This window comes from Phyllostomus hastatus, unplaced genomic scaffold (genome assembly GCF_019186645.2).
Source record: "Phyllostomus hastatus isolate PE091 unplaced genomic scaffold, TTU_PhHast_1.1 phas_scaffold_60, whole genome shotgun sequence".
NCBI classification, from domain to species: Eukaryota; Metazoa; Chordata; class Mammalia; order Chiroptera; family Phyllostomidae; genus Phyllostomus; species Phyllostomus hastatus.
The window spans coordinates 16,300,484-16,319,930 of record NW_025334038.1 but is presented as its reverse complement, the minus strand read 5'-3'; the positions used below and the strand labels follow the sequence as shown (position 1 = coordinate 16,319,930).

Sequence of the window (19,447 nt, the reverse complement as noted above, 5' to 3'; positions counted from 1 at the left end):
TGGTATTGAATCTGGGCTTGGCCATGTGACTTGCTTTGGTCAAGGGGACATTAATTAGCAAGTATGGTGAGAACAGAGGCTTGATAAGCATTTGCACCTTGTCTTCTTAGAAGAAAGTCTAACCATCCTAAGACAACCATTCTGTGAGGACGTCAAAGCCAGCTATAGCAAGGCCGAATGGAGAAGCAATAAGGTGTCATACATGCACAATGAAGCTGCTTGGATCTTTCAGACCAGGTATCAGCCACCAGCTAAATGCAGTGGAGTGCTGTTTGGAACAGAAGAACACCCAGCCAAGGCCTTAGATAGCCTAACAAATCACTGTTGATTTAAGCGACATTCTAAAGACTTCATTTTAATGAAGTTGTTGATTTTAATGCAGCAGTAAGTGAAACACAGGATTTATAAGAGAAAGGGAAGAATACTGCATTCTGGAAATAGTAAATGTTGTTTGTATATTTTTGTGGTAAACTGATTAGTTGGCACTGAGCAACTCCAGGAATGCTGAAAATCAAAAACAAAAACAAAAACTTGTTTTTGTTGTTTACTAATTCTCAAGAAAACCTTGGGGGATATACTTATGGAGTGTACTTGAATAATGTTTGCAAGTGTCCTTTTGATTATCATCTTTGACCTTGTAAGTTGGGTCTGTACAGTTTCCCTTATTAAATTTTAAAGAAGAAAACCCAGGGATTGTAAAAGACAATCTTAAGGGGACTGAGAGGATCTTAAGTCCTCCCCCAACAACATATTTCCCTTATTTAAAAACAGCAGTCTGTCCAGCCCTTTAGTCAGGAGTGCCGTAAATATGGAACACCCTAAGCAGGCTCAGTTCCTTTGAAGACAATCCTAGAGCCTGAGTTCCATTCATGACCCTGCACTGAGAAGCAGGTGTGAAGGGGCCCAAGGATCCTGGACGAGTGAGCTGCACCGTGGGGCCAAGTTGTCTATGAAGATTGGATCTCCCTGAATGGTGGGAGTAGGAGGATGATAAAGACAAAGGAGAAATTAGCTGGTGACAGAGAATACAGACAGAAACAGAAGAAAATGAAATTAAGAGTTGAAATACTCACAGGCTCACCAAAGTGAAACAGAATTAAACTTTATTTATTTGGAAGACAGGGTGAATCCATCACTGGTTACTGGAGTTCTGAGGCAGCACTTTCTCCTCAATAAGGTGGGCTGTGTTTGGCAGGGACTGTGATGGTTTGGAATCTGGACAGATGAGCAAAGTTAGAGTTTTCTAAGGCTGTGACACCTCTCATGTCAACCCAGAACTCACCTTGGTGTCCTCTTCAGCCCTCTGTCCCCCACCATCCCTATCCACCTGGCATATCCCACATTTTTGTCTACTTCTTACCTGCCTGGCTGCCTAGCTGGGCCTCAGGCCGGTCTCCCCAGAGCACATGTCCAGGATCATTGAGGAACCGCTGGCTGCGCTGGCATGTTAGGCAGGTCTGTACTGTCCAGCGCTGTCCCCTGCAGCCTGGAATAAAAGTGGGAACATGGAACAGAGTACCTTCGTTTCGGAGAAGTAAAAGTGTCCTCCACTCAGTTCTGTCTCCACTGTTTTCTAGTAGGAATTCCACCTCTCACCTACTTTGAATGCAAATTTGATAGTGTGAGATCCCTGCATAAACTATCAATTTCTTGGTACTCTTTTAAGATGAAGTCCAAACTCCTTTACAAGATTCTACAAGACCTGCCATTTCCTTTTCCAGCCTCGTGTCGTGTGCACTTCACACTCCAGCCTCTTAAACTCTCATTTTCTTCACAGCAGCACAACCTCTCATCTCAAGGTCAACACACAAGGCTAGAATTTCCATCTGCTACCATCTCTTCTTCTTATGAATCTCACCACCACTGGCATAAGTAACAGCATTTTACTCCCCAAATTAAAGCATTTTCTACACTATTTTGTTGCTATCTTAGCCTGTCCCATCACACTACATCTTCAATGAGAATAATGAATCAATTACAATGCTTGGCACATCTTAGAAAAAAAATATTTGTTGCATGAATGGCAATGAATCGTCCTCCACGATGCCAAATAACATCTGTTCTTACACACTGGCGAGGTTGCCTCATCTGGCAACATCTTTCCTGTCCTGGTGGAGTTAATTCCAGTGGGACGAAGTCGACTCTTGCTCCTGCGAATCCCCCAGCAAACATCCATCCAAAGCACGGACGGGTCACCTGCCCTTCAGCGCTCCCTACGGATCCCACCCCATATGCGCACTCACGTCTCTGGCGCTGTGTGCAGGTCAGGCCGGGGAGGAGGAGGGAAAAACAGCCTCGACAGACTGTCCTCTTCACCGAGGGGTCCCTGCGGGAGGAGGGGAAGGTGGTCTGCACACCCGCTCTTGCATTCTCTCCCCCCACCACCCCGGCCTGCAGGCCGCTGTGCTCCGTGCCTCTCACCGCCGCAAGACGAGCCGCCTGGCGATGGTCCTCTCCGTGTGGCAATAGAACCTCGCCAGCGCCTGGTTCTCGGGGTCCTGCGACAGGACGCAGTGGGCAGCCTAGGGGAGGGGCGGTCACTCAGCAGCTGGCGGTACGAGGGCCCTCCCTGAGCACCCCTTTTGCAGACTCACCTGGTACAGGAAGCTGAGCCTCTGGAAAGCCTCACGGTCCTTCACTGGCCCCGCCATTCAGGCAACACGAGGGCACCAGGTCGAAGGCCTGCAGGCCCCACCCCTCAGACAGACACGCACCAGCAACAGCGCAAAGCCTCCTGGGCAGCGGAGCTCCCAAGCGCTGGGCGCTCGGCTGTGGTCCTTACTCTGGCGCCACCTTGCGGCCTCATAGATCCATCTGTTTGAATTGCATTCTAAGCCAGGGTCCGTGCATGAGTTCTAGCTCCCTTCTAGTCTCATTCAAGCCCATATGAGTTATATTAGGTAGACTGGAGCCCATGATCACTTATACTAGGTAAAGACTAGAGAGGCTAGTAGAACAGGAGAGGATCTCAAACTGCTATACATCTTCAGGACAGAAGACAGGTCCTTTGGCAGCTAGGGTGGGGAGATGGTTCTGTGCAATTTATACCCAGACAGACCTTCTGCCCTACTCTCTGCAGCCAAAGGTGGATATCTGGAAGATCTACAGGTAGAAGGAACAGCAGTTACACATTTAAAAAAAATCACTGGTGTCAGTGGGAGTGAAATTCGAAAGGATCATGAGGGTGGTGGAGTGAAGGAAGAGGGCTCCAGGCCCTCAGGGAACACAGCTCGTTTCCACTTAACCAGACAAACACATTTCCTGTTATGCAGTGCTAAACACACAGCAGGTGATCCTCACTAACTCCTAGTCATAGGTATGGGACACAGAAACCTGACAACAGTATCTCCTGCCCCTGAAACTACACCCCACCCCCAACACAGACAGACATGGATCACAATCCCTCCCTCTGACCTTTCTGTGTCCCATTTGTTCTTTTTGGCATCCTGTTTGCCTCTGCTTCATAGTTAAGGGCCACCAATTCCTGAGATCAGAGTAGAGGGATGTGAGCTGGAGGAGTAGAACATGAATGAACCCTGAGATGGGAAGAGGGTAGCTTACATCAGGGGAGGGTGAGGTCTTTCTCCCCTCTCAAACCCCATCAGGCTGGGTAGGGGACCAGGACTCCGGCTCAGAAGTGGCTGAAACCTTTTCAGGGATGAGTTTCACAAGTATCCCCAGAATCAAAGGAAAGAAGTATGCTTAAAATGTAGGTGGACCACAGACCTTGAACAACACTAAGGGTAAGCCCAGGAACATGCATTTTTAACAGCGAGTCTTATACATCAAGAGAAACAGTTGTCAAATTACCACACAACACAGAGATCACTTCAGTGGATCCTTTGTTCCATATTGTTTTACCAACCAAAGCATCTTGCCACAAAGAACCACAGTCAAGGCACAAAGGTAAGAGGAGAGTCTGAACAGAGTCCTGTTGAGGTGGTAGGAGGAACTGAAATGTCCTCACTAAGCTGCAGTTTCTTATCCCAACCTTCTGTGAACCCCATTACTGAAGCAGCAGATAGTCCAAGTCATTTTAGTTTGGTTTGGCATGTATTACTTTACCTTTTTTGACAACATATGTACCCTACAGATTGTTTATTTTGGCCTAACATTAAATGATTTACATTCTCTGATAGAGGAAATGGCAAATGGTGAAGGATGGCAGCAAACAAGCAAAAGACTGGCTCCTGTGAACACTAGTTCCAGGCCAGATGCACACAGGCACAAGGAAGTCGCCCATCTTGCCTTTCCCTATACACGCCACCCTCTTCTGCCCCATCCTCAGCGTGAGGAAGACTCCATTTCCGTTCTCAGTTTCTGGCTTGGACACCTTAACCAGGTAATAAGGCTAACAACTTGGGAGTAACTATTTAGCAACATTCTTTTAAGGCCAGAGCTTTGGATAGAAATGTTTCTCTTTCTCTAATACCTGACTCTCTCCTTCCCAAGTTCCCCTGGGAAAGCAGTTAAAGGGTAGACTGTCTTGCAGGATCTCTGGTACCTCACCCCTGAAGAGGAAGGTGACTGACTTCTTGGAGACAATCAACTGTAAGGAGGCAGGCAATAAGCCACCTCTGCTGAAGGCTGAGATAGGGACCTGGGTCCTCCTCCTCATCATTCTCACCCTCTCCTCTGGCCAATCTACTGACAATGGCAACCTCACTCTGGGGATAGAAGACCAAAGAAATCCTCTCCACTTCATTAGTCTCTAGGGATTTGCTCCTTTAGCCGCCTTCCCTGACCTTCTTTCTAAACTTTTGATGCCCAATCTCTGTTCTTGGAAAAACTCAACTTCTAGACCCGTGAAAGCAACTGTCATTCATTTTCATTTCAATCTAGAGGTATACACACCCCTGTGCTCTTCCTCAAGAAACACAACTATTCTGGGAAACATATTCTATGTTTCCTCCTCTGGTTTGAGCATGTCAGACTCTCCCAGAGATTTTTTGTTTCTGGAAAAGCCTCTCCTTCCTTCCTAACCTGTCCTGTGTAATAGAAAACCCGATGAACCTCAGGGGAGATAATCCCCTGTGAACTAGCTCCTCACTCAGTTAGGGAGGAGACATAGCTGTGCTCTCATCCTAGACCAGTCCTACCTACTCCTCCACATACGCCATTCTAGAAACCAAGGTGTTTCTCCCAGATGTTTCAGGACTGGAACTAGGCAAACACGAAGACATTCCAGCAGGTCACAGGAAGGAAGGCCCATTGCTCTTGGTCCTGCCTCATTCCAGTTATTCCCATGTCCCTACCTGTCACTCCCAGTCTGTTGGCGGCCTGATGGTAAGTGGTGCAGCATTCTTCCTTCCAGCCCGGATGCCCGGGTAGAAGAGGGGCCACAGTTTCTCAGTAAAAGTATCAGTGAAGGTGTAGATATGAGAGCGGTCTGTGACATTGTAAAAAGACAGTGTGCCGGCCTCATAGTCTAGGAATATGCCCACCCGCTTGGGTTTCACCTTGATGTGCAAAGGAGTAAAAGGCGTGGTGGTGGCTGCATATTTGTCCCCATTCCACAGTCGCACCCTCCAGTAGCCAGTCTCAGGTAGTGGGGTCAGCTCGCCCTTTCGGCTCACAGAATCCCGGCACACACCCACTGCCCAGTGGGTCTTGTCTCCCACCTCTACTTCCCAGTAGTGTCGACCTGAGGTGAAACCCTCAGTAGCCAGGACGCAAGGATAGAAGGTGAAACGCCGTGGTGTGTCAGGTAGATCCCGGAGTCTTGTCTCCACAAACTTGACGCTCTTACGATCTTCCGACAGAACTAGGTTAGGATGAGCAGTCTCAGGGTCCAGGGTCACATCCGCTGGCGGGAGAAGCCAGAGTGGGGAGCTAGATGAGGATGGGAATAGCTCAACACCCCTGCCTCACTCCTCCAGCCTGCCTTACAGAGCCTGCTCCTTTAGGGGGCCCCAGGATGCAGTGGTTTGGTTAACTTTCTGAATCCATGGTATCACTTAAGGGAACGGAGGAAACACTGGCTTCACTTTTCACCCCAGCCCTAAAATAAGCAAATAATGTGCTCTTGATTTTGCAAGGGTTAGTGGTTTAGGCTCCTTATGCCTGGTCTCCCCTCCATGGTCCCTGACATCATCATCTCACTGCAGAGAAGTACCAGGCACAGAACAAGGGCAAGAATGGAAAACGTATGTTGAGGATATAGAGAAGACACCATCAGGGTATAGGGATAGTCCTGGTTTATGACTACTTTCTGTGAATAAATTATTAATGACATTCTCTTTCACTTTCAAGAGTGAACAAGTTTTAGGCGAATTATTTAACTTTTCTCAGTCCCTATTAAGAAAGTGTGGGCCTAAAAACAGAGGATACCTGAGCCTTTTCAGTTGGAGTTCTGTGACTCTGAGTGATCTAAAGCCAGGTAAAAGGGTGGGTGTGGGTATGGGCATGGGAAACAACAGATAGGATAACTGAAGCCCATATGAGGTAGGACCTAAACACTTTCTTCTCTCTGCCAATTTCCTCTGTTCCTTTCTTTTGGGAACAACTCACCAATTAGCTGTTTAAGGATTTTCCTTAGGGCAAAGTACTGTCGGGGGAAATTGCTGAAGTTCTTTTCAAGTTGTATGGATACTGAAGTCACCTCCATGGTCTTCACCTTTTCACATCTAGGAGGGACAGGGAGATAGGGGAAGAAAGGGCAGGGTCAGGGGAAGCTCCATCCTCCCACTTTCTCCCTCCTACCTGAGGACAAACACTTGCGTATTGCTTTCTTTGGCCAATCTATGGAGAGTCATATGGTCCCTTGGACAAAACCTTATCTTAAGAACGAGTCTCAGAACTTTCTGGGGATATTGTTATAGTTCATGCAAATGGGTAATTACCCTCCCTTCTCCCAACCCCTTCCTCCTTCCATCTAGTATGGACACAATTCCACATACAGGCACAGGGAGAATCTGGTTCCACGTTACCTTGATATCTTCCTTAACAAGAAAGTCCTGATGCTCAACGGGAAAAAGGTAAGGGGCTATTATTCCCTATGATCACTCTCTAACTGGTTTCATTGATGTAATAAACCTTTCCCATATCCTACCCAGAAGCTGTGTGGCTTTTCCATCCTTATTCCCCCAACTCCTCACTGTACTCTAAGTCTCTAAGTCAAGACCTAACTCACTCAAAGAGATGCAGGAATCACTTACTTTTCCAGGGTACTTTTGACATCCTAGAGGGAAGGAGAAAAGAAAGCAATATTGGTGCTGGTAGTCAAGGAGGGGGATCCTTTTGCCTGTGTAGGAACAGGCAAAAGGATCCCTCTCCTCCCAAAAGTTCTAGATCTCTAAAATAGGAATAGGGTAACTGAGGGTCACAGTGAAAGGAGAAGAGTTCCAGAGGGATCTGAATAGTACTTCTCTCCCAACCTCATTCCCACTTACAACTTCTGGTCATCATGAAGCTTGGAAATTTACATCACTTCCAAATGGTTTCTTGTGTTTGTCTTTGTTCCTCAAGGACCCTGGGAGCTCAATGCAAGTGCAGGGATTGTGTCTGCTCTTCCCTCTGTCCCCCAAGTACCAACCACACACCTGTCTCCTTGAGGATCATTACAGATAGTTCCAGACTAGTGGTATAGGAATGGATCATACTTCCCACTATCGTTTGGTATCCCCTGTCTGGTACTGGTTAATAAACATTAAGAACTATGTGCCAATCCTGATTTGCAAATACTTGGGGTCCAGAAGACAAAGAAGACAAATCTCTGCCCCCCAGGATTTCCCAGTTTAATGTGGAAGGCAGAACACACATACATGAAAGGACATAAGAATAAACACCAAGGAGTACATTAGCATGCAGATCAATATACAACGGCACCTCACTGATTCAAATGCTGGTAGTCTGATCTCTAAGGTAAGAAACATATTTCCTATAGCCTTGCTAACACCATGCATCTGCTTAAGAGAACAAATAATTTCAAACATTTTAGAGGCATTTACATATCAAAAACAATATACTTTTTATACATAATTTCAAGTGTCTTTCAAACTAGTTTCTATTCTTTTTTAGCAGTAGGTAAATCAAGTTCCAGGACTTAAAAGTAATGGTAACTGCATTTACACAATTTTTAATGCATAGCCTTTTTCATGAATTCAGACTAGACTTCCCTTTCAAGAGTGGATTTTTTCCTTTGGCATAAGCACATAATTGTTGACAAGACATAAGAACACAGAAATGATTAGAAGGGGTTGGGAGATATCAGAGAAGCCTTTCTGTAGAAATAGATGCTTTGAGTATGTCTAGAAGAAAGAACTGGGTTTAAAGAAGCAAAGCAGAGAAGTGAGCATCCCGGGCTGACAGAACAGCCTGTGCAAAGCTATACTGTGCTCGACCTGAGGGACTACGCAGGGGCAAAGGTCGAACCTTAAGCATCTCGAAGCCTGACTGTAAGCACTTGCCCTCCACCTCAGCAGCCAAGTGGGCCAGGTCCCGGCGTTTCTCTCCAAGGTGAGCAGCATTTTCTCTGAGGCGCTGTAGAATGTCCTGTTCTTCCTCCTCTAGTCGTGAAAGCAACACCTGTTGCTCTTCATCCAGCCGCCTATGAAGCTCTTCAAATTCCTTTAAGATCTGCTGTCGGCGACTCTCCACCAGTCTCTGAGAAAAGAGGGAGGGTGCTATGTTTAGTAGAGCCAGTGGGGGACAGGCTCCCTTTCCCCACCTGCCATGTGTATGAATTAACATAGATTCCAGTGTCATTAAAAACAGTTTAACAGACATAAGAACTCAATAATATGACAAACCATTTCATAAAGTTCTAGCCATTATAATTTCTTAAGAAAAAGAAAGTGAAAATACCAGAAAGTGATGAGGTAAGACTGTCATCATTTGTATGTTGAAAATACCACATATAACCAACTGCAAAAATATTAGAATCAGTAAGATTTTAGTAGTGAACTGTTATAGGGGACTGTTCTACGTGGCATGGGGAATGTAGCTCAGCCTGATTCAGAAAACTGACTGGAAGCAAGGTCAGCACACAGGACCCACACCCACGGACAGGTTCTCTTGTGGGGTATCAGCCTGCATTGTACCTAGACTGCTTTGAGTCTTGCTTTTGCTACAACTCCCTCACCCTGAATTGAGGCACAAATGTTTACTGCATATCTTTGAAGTAACTTCCTAAAATCTATGCTAAACCTCCCAAGGATGGAGTGTAACCAGTTCAACCACTTTTCCCTTTGCATTTGCAAATATCCTTCTTTGATGTAATTAGCAACATCCTCTCCTTTGCTTTCTGTAAAAGGTAACCACTTAAACCAAACCTGTTCATAGTAAATGAGGACCATCCTCCATGTAATGTGCCCAGGAAAGCAATAAAAGCTTGTCCAGGCAGGGGTTGGGGCCCTCTCTCACTCAGAGTGGCCGTCCCTTTTTCTCCACAGGACTTTTGTAGTCTATGTGATTTTTTTCATCACATCCACAACACATGGGCTGGGTCTGCATCAGACTGTTACAAATATAAATGTAGATTTCAGGGCTGAACCTGTTAAATAGTTTCAAGTCACTTCAGAGAATTGACAGTTGCCATCCTAGGAATAGGTTCCAAAGTTTCTTTTTTTTCCCTCTCAATGTGTGGTTGCCTCTTGCGCTCCCCCTACTGGAGACCTGGTCTGCAACTCAGGTTTGTGCCCTGATTGGAAATTGAATCAGTGACCCTTTGGTTGGCAGGCCCATGCTCAGTCCACAAAGCCACACCAACCAGGGCCCAAAGTTTCTTAGTAAATGAGTTGCTTGAAATTTGAAACATGTTTTCTCTCAGCCAGAACATATACTTGAACCTCTACCATTCCTGAAATTTGATAATATAGGACTCAAACACCAGCCAGAACTATTTCTGAGGGTTATCAGCAAACATATCTTCCTTCTGTACTTCTACTGCAACAAGAAATGATCTCCCCAAAGGAAGATCCTCCAAGTGTGATATCACTAATGGGGAGGAATCAACCCAACAGGAGAGCAAAGTGAGAAGCAGACTAGGATTGTGGAAGGAGAAAGTGGACAGGCACTGAAAGGCAGGGCCAAGAGTGAATAAGGAGTGGCACCCCAAGGCCAGGATGGGTTGTATAAGCCTACTATTTCTGGATTTCAAGCCAGTTTCCAGGAGAGGCTGACTAGCTCTAGCTCCAGTGCTAGAGCAGCCACTGCTCCCATTTCACTCTTGCCCTCTCAGGCCCACATTCAAACCAAATACATTTCCACTACATTTACCCTTACATAAAGCACAGCAGCCTGTGTGTGTGTTTAGGGGTGATGAATGGGTGGAATTTAGGATTCATAAATGTGGTAAAAAGGAAGCAAAATGGCTCTCCCTCGTATAATTCTATAATTTCTTCTCTTTTTTCACTCTGTTGGTTCTTAAGGAGAGTATTTTACCTCCCTCTAGGTGTATTTTGGAAACAGGGTGGGGTGCATTTTTTTATTTGCCATGATTGTGGGCACTCCTGGAAAAAATGCTAGCTACTCCTTCAATATATGAGACAACCCTGCCTCACATATTGTTCAACCCTGATGAACTGTCCTGCACCATTTTCTAAAGCTCTGCTGCACATTCAAAAACACAGGCCTGAACTTCAGTGCCGTTTTATATATAAACACAGAGTATTTCTTATACACTTTTAACATACCTGAATTTTTCAGGAATGGCTGAATAAGGCCGTATTTTTTTTTAAAGCTTTACCATAAGTTATTTATCATTTAGAAAATTATGTTACCATGAGTTAAGATGCTTGTGGTATTTGAGTGAACATTACTTCACAATAACTTCAATCGGAATTTGTATTTGCTGCATTGTTGATGATGTCATGTGTAGGTGCAAGGACAAGACTCTACTGTAGTGTATTTCAGAGTAGTCATGTTCAAATATTACACAGCATATTTTGTTACAAATTACTTCTCTTTTCATTATATTACACTATATTTGGACATGAAAGTCTCTTTTTAAAATTATATAGATAGAATATTTTTATCTACATAAAAATAATTACAAATTATTTTTAAAAAGGGCATTGGGTCTGATTTTGGAGATGGAGATGAGTGAAAAAGAGGGAGAATTCAAATGGTCACAAAAGGAAGGTTGGTGGTAATTTATATTTTTAAAAACACCACATCTCTGTTTAAGTATTTAGAGGCTTTTAAATATTTTTATTCCCCTTTCTATCTCTTACCTTTAAGAAGGTGATGAACAGGAAGAAGAAAGTTAATGATTGGGAAGAAACTTTAATTTCATATTTTTAAATTTCTCGGGAGCCATCCAAAAGATCAAAGAACTTTTTTTTAAAGTTCACCTTTGTATCAAAATTAGTTGAATTAAAAAAAATTCAAATGTTTGCTTTGTTAAAATATATAAAGGACTAAGATAACAATACTTGCTTTCTGTTGAAATGTCGTTGGTAAAAAATCAGTATTTCTACTATTTTCAAATGTGTTTAATTTCTAGTGAGCCCGAAATCTCAACATCAAAAACCTGTATTTCTTTTGGAATCCTTTAATTAAGTCCAATTTCTATGTTGTCTTCTTATGAACTTGCAACTATGCTTTTTATGCTGTATTATTATTTATTTTGTCTACTTGACTGTAAGCTCAAGGAGCTCAGGGGCTGAACTAGTATCCCTGGTTTTGCCACAAACTGGTTGTATGATCTTGAACTAGACTTGGACTATCCAGGTTGTTTCCACCTGTGTAAATTGGGGGTAATAATACCTACCTTATAAGGTATCTAAGTTCACACTTGCCAAAGATGACCTTATGACTTCCTTCCCTTTGTTATCTGGCTTCTTGTTATCTAGCCTGAACTCATAAGTCCAGCTGGGGCAGAACCCTAAGACCTAATACAATGCTGTAAGCTTTGAAAGTCATGAACACTCAATGAATTAATGCACAGAATTCAATAAATATCAGTTATTACTGTTACTATTAATATTTTTCACTGTCCAATAGACGAAATAAGACAGATACCAGAACATCATGCTACAAATATGGTAATGTTATGAAAAAGATGCAAAACTATATGAAAATTAAGAGAGCTAATTTCTGAAAGGTCAGGAAAAGCTGCATAGGAAGTGGCTTTCAAGCTGCCTAAAGGACAGATAGATCCTATAGGTAGAGGATGGGGAGGAAAAGAACATTCTAGGAATATCACCTGGCATTTTTGAGCTTACTTAAGATAATGTGGTCCTAATGTCACCAGGCAGTTCTGGAAACTCTTGGTCAGTTCCTCCTTCCTTCCTCCCCAGTGACCCTTCCAAATTCTCCTCCCCTCAGTTTCTCTAAGAAACTCCTATACCTGCACTCTTAGCAGAGCCTCCTTCCCTGCATACAAAGAAAAGGAGACCAAGAGGCACAAACTCTCTCAACTTGCCAGACGTAAGACATTCTGTCTGTCCTTCACTTCGTTGATCCTTCTCTGCAACACTTAATTCATGACAAGTAATTTTAAGTACAATGCTTAATGACAATCAAGCCTAAGAAAATACCATCATTTTTGAGAGAATGGTGTTTTTTTTTTAAATGAATCAGAACTGGTGAATTAAATAATATGTAGTTAATGTTTGGTTAATTTCCTGCCATGAAGCCCAAATGGGATCTCTTGCCTTTACCTTGAGTTCTGCAGGCTTCTTCTCTTCAGAGGACTTACAGCGGGTGATCTCCTGCAGCTTCTGCTCCAAGGGCTCCAGGCACTTCTGCAGTTTTTCCTGAGGGGTTGGAAGTGGGAAAGGTGGCATCTGGGGTTGACTGGCACAGCCTACATTCAGATGTTAACTCATTTGTTTTAAACTGTTTGCATCCTATCCATCTCACCATTAACTTCTTACAGGTTCCTCTTCCTGCCACCAGCCCGTCCCTATCGCCTTCCTTGCTCACCAAAACTTTCCTCTCACTGAATCTCAGTGGTCCAGCTGTCACCAACCCTATCCATCTCCTAACTCAAGTAACTGCCTATCACTGTCAAAGTGACCTTCTGTACCCTAATGTCCTTCTTTTAACTTGTATTCCCACCCAAATCTAATCATCTGCAAATATAATAAAATCTTAATTATACTGTAAACTACCTTAAATCTTATATCCAAGGTTTTATTAACATAGTTAAGCAAGGTACATGATGAAGTGCTAAGACATTAAAATCTCTAGTTTCTGTTACTTAAACATTTACAGTGTGTCCCAATAATAACTTAAACCAGATGCCATGTAATTCATTATCTGGGGAAGATGCAAACAAGACTCATTCACCTTCCTCTCTCTGGTGGTGATTAGTCTAAAGTGAAATGATGTTATTCCCAATACCAATGGGAAGAGAAGGGGTACTATGAGCAGAGGGACAGAATGAAGAAACCAGACCACCTTTCAATTCTTCCTAACTTAGATCTTCTTCATGTGGTCTCATTCATTTATGCAAAATATGATACAGTCCAAGACCACTCATACTCAAATGTGTTAGAAAAGTCAGAGAGAAATTTTGGGGTACTCCTCGCCATTGCTCTTCTTCATGCTTGAGTATAATTAATCAGATGTACTATGTGTCCCCTGCATATGCAGCTCTGAGGGGACTATAGAATGAGGACCAGATACAATCTTGCCCTCAGGAGCTTACAAGGGGGGACCCAAAAAGACCCGGAATTTATTTATAAAATATTGTGTATTTATTCTTACATGTTTAAACTTCAGTCACCTTCAAAGTACTCTCCATTTGATGCAATACACCTATTGAGACATTTTTTCCACTGCTCAAAACAGTTTTTGAACTCGTCGATTTTGATGTCTCTTAGTGCTTCTGCCGTTTCTTGTTTCACCTCTTCCACATTGGCAAAACGTTTCTGTTAGAGGACTTTTTTCATTCGGGGAAACAAAAAAAAAAGTCGCTTGAGGCAAGATCAGTGAATAGGAAGGGTGGGGCATGGGGGTCATGCTGTTTCTGGTCAAAAACTGCTGAACAACTCAGTGAAGTGCGGGCAGGTGCGCCCGTAAATCACCCATCATGAAATAAGCAAATGCACTGACAGTCTTAAAAAAAATTCACTGAAGCCGAACACAGCCTCTCACAACAACGCCAGATGATACACTGACACAGATAGGTGTCTAGAACACTCACCTCATGGGGGAAGCCTGTACTACAAGGGGCCCACCCTGCAGAAAATAATTCCGGTTTTTTTTGGGTCCCCCCTCATATGATGCTCTCCCCAGGGGGCCCCCCTTCTGTGCTCCTCCCTTATGCCCCACATTGACATGTGTCTAGTTCCCCACCTTGTACTCCTGTGTGGCATCATCCAGTGGTGCGACGTTGTGGGCCCGGTGAGTGTGGGAAATTGCACATATCAAACATACAGCTTCTTGGTCCTCATAGCAGAAGAGGCTGAGGGCCTCATGGTGCTGGGGGCAGAGGCTCTCATCCCGGATCTTCCGCTTGACAGCCTGGAGCTGCTTGGCAATTTCCACCATACTGCCTAGTTGACGATTAGGGCGAAGACTGCGGTAGCGGGAGGTCTTGCGACAGACAGGACAAGGAAAGTCCCTCTCTAGGTCCTCCCACCAGCGGGTGATGCACGCTTTGCAGAAGTTATGCCCACACTCAATGATAACAGGCTCCTTCAGATACTCCAGGCACACAGAACAACTTGCCTCCACCTGTAAGTTCTCCAGAGCTGCAGCTGTGGAGGACGCAGAGGCTCCAGCCTCTAACAGACTTGTCTCTGCCATTATTTAACTTAGGGATAGGAAGAGGGCAGACAAAAATGTTAGTTGGAGGTTTAATTTTTTTTGCATCTCTGTCCTGACATTTACCCACGTCTAAAATCCTAACTCCAGATTCAGCTTCATGTTGGTATTTTACATTTTCTCTGTCACTAGATTCAACCTTTTGTTTCTCCATTTCCAAAACTTGTGATTCCTGGCTATCAACTTATTTATTTTTCCTTGTCAGCAAACTGACACACAGCCCCCAATATCTTCTGTCTTTTATTTCTGCTTTCCCTTGTTAGAAACAGAGGTCTCCTTCAACTCTAGCTGTTTCTCCTGATCCAGGCTCATCCTACTTGTATCCTAAAACCAATAGTTCTAGATCAATGTATCCCTAGTTTTTGCATATTTTTCTAATAGATGAGAAAGGAGTTTGGGACAGTGCAGAGTACCATAAAAGTCAAAGTACTAAGATTTCATAAATTAGGTATATAAAGTTTAATGTTACAGAATAATCTTATCACCATAGTCCATTGGAACCTGAGCCTGACTCTCTGTCACTGTTCTCTCACTTTTTCAAACAGAATTAGTTATGCAAAGGTAACAACCTCCTCTTTTCAGTAAAGTTTTGATATTATTCTTCCTTTTATCAGACTAGCCTAGAGGAAGTGTGCCCTCTTCTTGGAATGAAATGATTCACACGACATCCCATTTCCATTTGTGCATTTGGACCCCTGAAAACCACTTAAGTGATAAATTCATGGCAACAATACTAAAGAGTGTATTACTGAGCCCAGGCCAATAACTTCTTGAAAAGAGGGCTGAAAAGTCTATTTGAAATATTCAGCAGTAACTAAAGTCTCATGAAACAGCTATCCATAACTAACTCCTTAGACATATGGTGCCTCCAGCTAATAGGTTTTGGAATGGCTGGGAGAGAAAAGTAAGGAGGTAATCAAAATCTCCCTGAAGTGAAGCCTCAAAAGAATTGGAAATACATCAAAGAGATTTATAAAGCGGAAGCTGGTCCCCTACTCTATCCTTAAAATATAATTTTTACCCATGAGATGGTTGATTTCTATATCCCCATGACCCCTCCTGTCCATCCTGACCCTCCCCTCCAAGGAATCCAACAAAAGAACTTCAGCAGGTCTACGTGCTGAGAGAGGAGCAACCATATGATGAGCTGAGTTAACAATGATTGTTATTCCTGTATGCCTATTGATGGCACATGTGAAGCGTTTAATTTAGAGTGGTAACTTACTTGGATCTCAATTTGTTTCCTCAACCAGAAGAGACTATTTAGTTAGATGATGTTTCCCACCTACGGAACCCCAACTTTAAGTAGTGACCTGGCCCTTTTCCCAGTCTTCTAGAAATTAGATGGTCTCCTCACCTGGGGCGAGTTGGATCGTATGCAGAGTTAGGGACCTGGCGTTAGGGATCTAGACTGGCAAAGAGTGTGTGAAAACAATGGGGAAAATCTTAGGAAGCATGGAAAGGACTTGGGGCTACAGCAACAGCGAGGCCTCGGGGCACCTCTGGGTTGGTCATTTGTTTCCCTCCATTCCTCGTATCTCTGTAGAAGGGCAAACTTCAGGAATGTTCTCGTTTTGTTTCTACCACTGTCCGGGGTCCCACCTTGCGACCCTCTCCTGAGCGTGGTCCACACGACTCGATCCCACCCCCGTCTCCATCTTCTACCGTCAGATCAGGTGCAGGGTACTGGAGAGAGGGAGAGGTTGGCAGAGAGGAAGGGATGCGTGTCCAGGTGAGGAGTGTGACGTGAAGGTGGGGTGCCCGCTGCTAGAAAGCAGCCCAGACCCGCGATGACGGCGTCAGAGTTCCACCCGGGGAGGCGAGCAGCAGCGGGACAGGGGAACGGCGGGGTAGCCAAGCAACGCCGGACGCGCTGACGTCGCCGGGTGGCAAAACGTCCGCCCGGGCCCGAGGCGGGCGGAGGCAGCTGTGGTTACGTGCGGGACGGTGGCGCAGTGGCGGGGTGCTGGGACGCGGCGTGTGGAGCCGGCCGGTGGGGCACGCCCCGGGGCCCGGGCTCGGCGGCGGGACAGCACCTACCTTCCCGGCCTCGGGTCCGGCAGTGCGGGGCGCGGAGCCGCCAGAGCGCTGCCTCCCTCCTTCCTCCTCCCCCCCACCCCGCCCTCGCCCGCAGCGCGACACACAATACTCGCCGGAAACGGAAGCCGCGCCGAGGGGCTCGAGTCAGTGGAAGCCGGGTATCGGCGGGCGGCCGCGGGAGAGCTTAGCCGTACCTGCAAAAGGCCGGAGGCCAGAGGTGAGAATGAGCAGCAGGAGTGAAGGGCGGGAAAGGATCCGGAGGTGCAGGTGGCTGCAGCGTGGTCGTCCAGGTGATCCGTGGACTCCTCCGAGAGAGGGCCGCGCATGCGCGTGGCCGAGCTCTGAAGCCCATTGCCCGCAAGGCGCCGCCGGGCGCTTGCTGCGAGGCTCTCCGGTCTGGTTAGGGCTCGGGCTTGGCTTGTTTCGGGTGCAGCTGGGAGCCGCAGAGGCGGGGCTGGTGGCGGACTTTGAGCTACAGTTATCCTCCGCCGGCCAGTCCCGGGAGAAGGTGGATAGTTGAGGTGGCAGCCACTTACGTAGCTGATCTGCGAGTCTCACCGAGTACGTCACTTCCGACTACTTTAGAGTTATCCATTTATTATAATGGGAGTTAAGTTCTCGCAGCCGTGGGCTTCAAGTGCTCCTCGCCGTATCTCTGCTAGGCGGGCGTTGAGGAAATGATCTCCGTCTCTTCTGGAGTGGGAGCCGCGAGAGAGCTGGTACTGCGATTCTGCTGCTCACTTTTGTATATTCAGATCGTCGCTCCGCGTAACTGCAAGCGCCTTGAACGTCCTAAAGCTGCGTGCAAACCAAGACCCGTTCTTTTCACTGCTAGGGATGTGACTTGAGCTTTTCCACGGGAGTAGATAGTGCTTGTGTGGACTCCAATGCATGACAGCGACCTTGCTGCTGGAAGCTTCGCAGGCCTGTGACTTTGGAGAAAGAGGGTATGATGGGCGTCCCGGAGAGCTCAGGCTAGGAGTGTAGGACCCTGGTGCAGAAGGCAGTTTGCCCAGCCTTCTCTACCCCAACACGTGGCATGCAAAATGCTGACTGAAAGAGATGAGCAAATTTCGGTGTACCTTTCCAGGGCAATAACCAGTGGCCCAACGTCTTCCTGTGTAACTTGTGATACTGTTTACAAACAATGTGCCGTATTTAGCCTCTCATCCTGGGAGCTACAAACTGTTTACTTGCAGAAAATATTCAGATTACAAAGATTTCTGGTCACACATGCTAAATACAGTTGGTGTACTTTTTGTTTAATGTTATTTTACTTTTAGTTCACTCTTTTCGGTAGCCAATGTTTGGAGAGGATTAAACTTAAATTACATTTGTTAACTCCCCCACCCCCATTGTTATTGGATCATTAGGGGTTTTCACAACAGTACTTGTTCTAGTTCACAAAACGCCTCAGTGCTAAGGTAGGGTGACTGGGCAGTCAGCCTCTATCCTGGCTTTGGAGGGAGAGTGACAGGTATGTAATGTTGATTTAAACCAAGGGATTTCCAACACAGTAATATGCAAAAATGAATTATAATAATGAGATGATTCCTTAAATGAGATGAAAATTTATAAACATACTTCTTTTTTCAAGCATATTTTATTGATGATGCTATTATAGTTGTCTCATTTTTTTTCTCCCCTTTTCCCCCTCTGCCCTGAACCACTCCTCCCTCCAGCATTCTCCCTCCTTAGTTCATGTCTATGGGTTGTACATGTAAGTTCTTTGGCTTCTTCATTTCCTACACTATTCTTAACCTCCCCCATTTTGTACCTACCATTTATAATTCTTATTCCCTGTACTGTTCCCCCCATTCTCCCCCCTTCTCCTTCCTGCTGATAACCCTCCATGTGATCTCCATTTCTGTGGTTCTGTTCCTGTTCTAGTTGTTCATGTAGTTTTTTTTTGTTTTTGTTTGTTTAGGTTCAGTTGGTGATAGTTGTGAGTTTGTTGTAATTTTACTGTTAATATTTTTCTTAGATAAGTCCCTTTAACATTTCATATAATAAGGGCTTGGTGATGATGAACTCCTTTACCTTTATGTGGGAAGCACTTAATCTTCCCTTCCATTCTAAATGATATTTTGCTGGATAGAGTAATCTTGGATGTAGGTCCTTGCCTTTCATGACTTTGAATACTTTTTTCCAGCCCCTTCTTGCCTGCAGGGTGTCTTTTGGGAACTCCTTTGTAGGTAACTCTCTTCTTTTCTCTTGCTGTTTTTAAGATTCTCTCCTTATTTTTAATCTCTGGTAATTTAATTATGTTGTATCTTGGAGTGTTTCTTCTTGTATCCAAATTCTTTGGCTCTCTGAGTGTCCTGGACTTGCATGTATAGTTCCTTTGCCAGACTGGGGAAGTTTTCCTTCATTGTTTTTCAAATAAGTTTTCCATTTCTTGCTGTTCCTTTCCTCCTTCTGGCACCCCTATGATTTGGATGTTGGAACGTTTAAAGATGTTCTGGAGGTTCCTAACCCTCTCCTCATTTTTTGAATTCTTTTTTCTTCGTTCTGTTCTGGTTGAATGTTTATTTCTTCCTTCTGCTCCAACTCTTTGATTCGAATCCCAGTTTCCTTCCCTTCATGTTGGTTCCCTGTACATTTTCCTTTATTTCACTTTGTATAGGTTTCACTTCTTCCTGTATTTTGCAGCCACACTCAATTATTTTTGTGAGCATCCTGATTCCCA

At 44.9% G+C, this 19,447-nt stretch overlaps 2 protein-coding genes and 1 long non-coding RNA gene across 6 annotated transcripts in view; 1 reads left to right on the top strand and 2 right to left on the bottom strand.

Moving 5' to 3' along the window:
* Nucleotides 1-1,086: 1,086 nt before the first annotated feature.
* Nucleotides 1,087-2,754, bottom strand: RPP21 (ribonuclease P/MRP subunit p21). The gene is made up of 5 exons (XM_045826222.1): nucleotides 2,595-2,754; nucleotides 2,422-2,522; nucleotides 2,244-2,326; nucleotides 1,361-1,486; nucleotides 1,087-1,215 (listed from the first exon to the last, which is right to left on the bottom strand). Exons 1-5 carry the CDS (start codon nucleotides 2,649-2,651, stop codon nucleotides 1,133-1,135), a joined length of 450 nt encoding a protein of 149 aa, XP_045682178.1. The 5' UTR covers nucleotides 2,652-2,754; the 3' UTR covers nucleotides 1,087-1,132.
* A 1,071-nt stretch (nucleotides 2,755-3,825) lies between these two features.
* LOC123810452 (E3 ubiquitin-protein ligase TRIM39) lies at nucleotides 3,826-17,410 on the bottom strand. Of its 4 annotated transcripts, XM_045826213.1 has the most exons (8): nucleotides 16,953-17,410; nucleotides 16,321-16,404; nucleotides 14,248-14,707; nucleotides 12,606-12,701; nucleotides 8,374-8,604; nucleotides 7,158-7,180; nucleotides 6,511-6,626; nucleotides 3,826-5,806 (listed from the first exon to the last, which is right to left on the bottom strand). In XM_045826213.1, exons 3-8 carry the CDS (start codon nucleotides 14,698-14,700, stop codon nucleotides 5,259-5,261), a joined length of 1,467 nt encoding a protein of 488 aa, XP_045682169.1. In that variant the 5' UTR covers nucleotides 14,701-14,707; nucleotides 16,321-16,404; nucleotides 16,953-17,410; the 3' UTR covers nucleotides 3,826-5,258. The 4 variants fall into 4 exon arrangements, with proteins under 4 accessions (XP_045682169.1, XP_045682168.1, XP_045682167.1 ...); XM_045826212.1 differs by lacking the exon at nucleotides 16,321-16,404; XM_045826211.1 differs by lacking the exons at nucleotides 16,321-16,404; nucleotides 16,953-17,410 and adding an exon at nucleotides 16,759-16,830.
* The window catches only part of LOC123810463, an 18,861-nt gene continuing 16,250 nt past the window's right edge, over nucleotides 16,837-19,447 (top strand). Inside the window, exon 1 of the long non-coding RNA XR_006784247.1 lies at nucleotides 16,837-16,975. This is a non-coding gene — a long non-coding RNA (uncharacterized LOC123810463). The remainder of the gene's footprint in view (nucleotides 16,976-19,447) is intronic.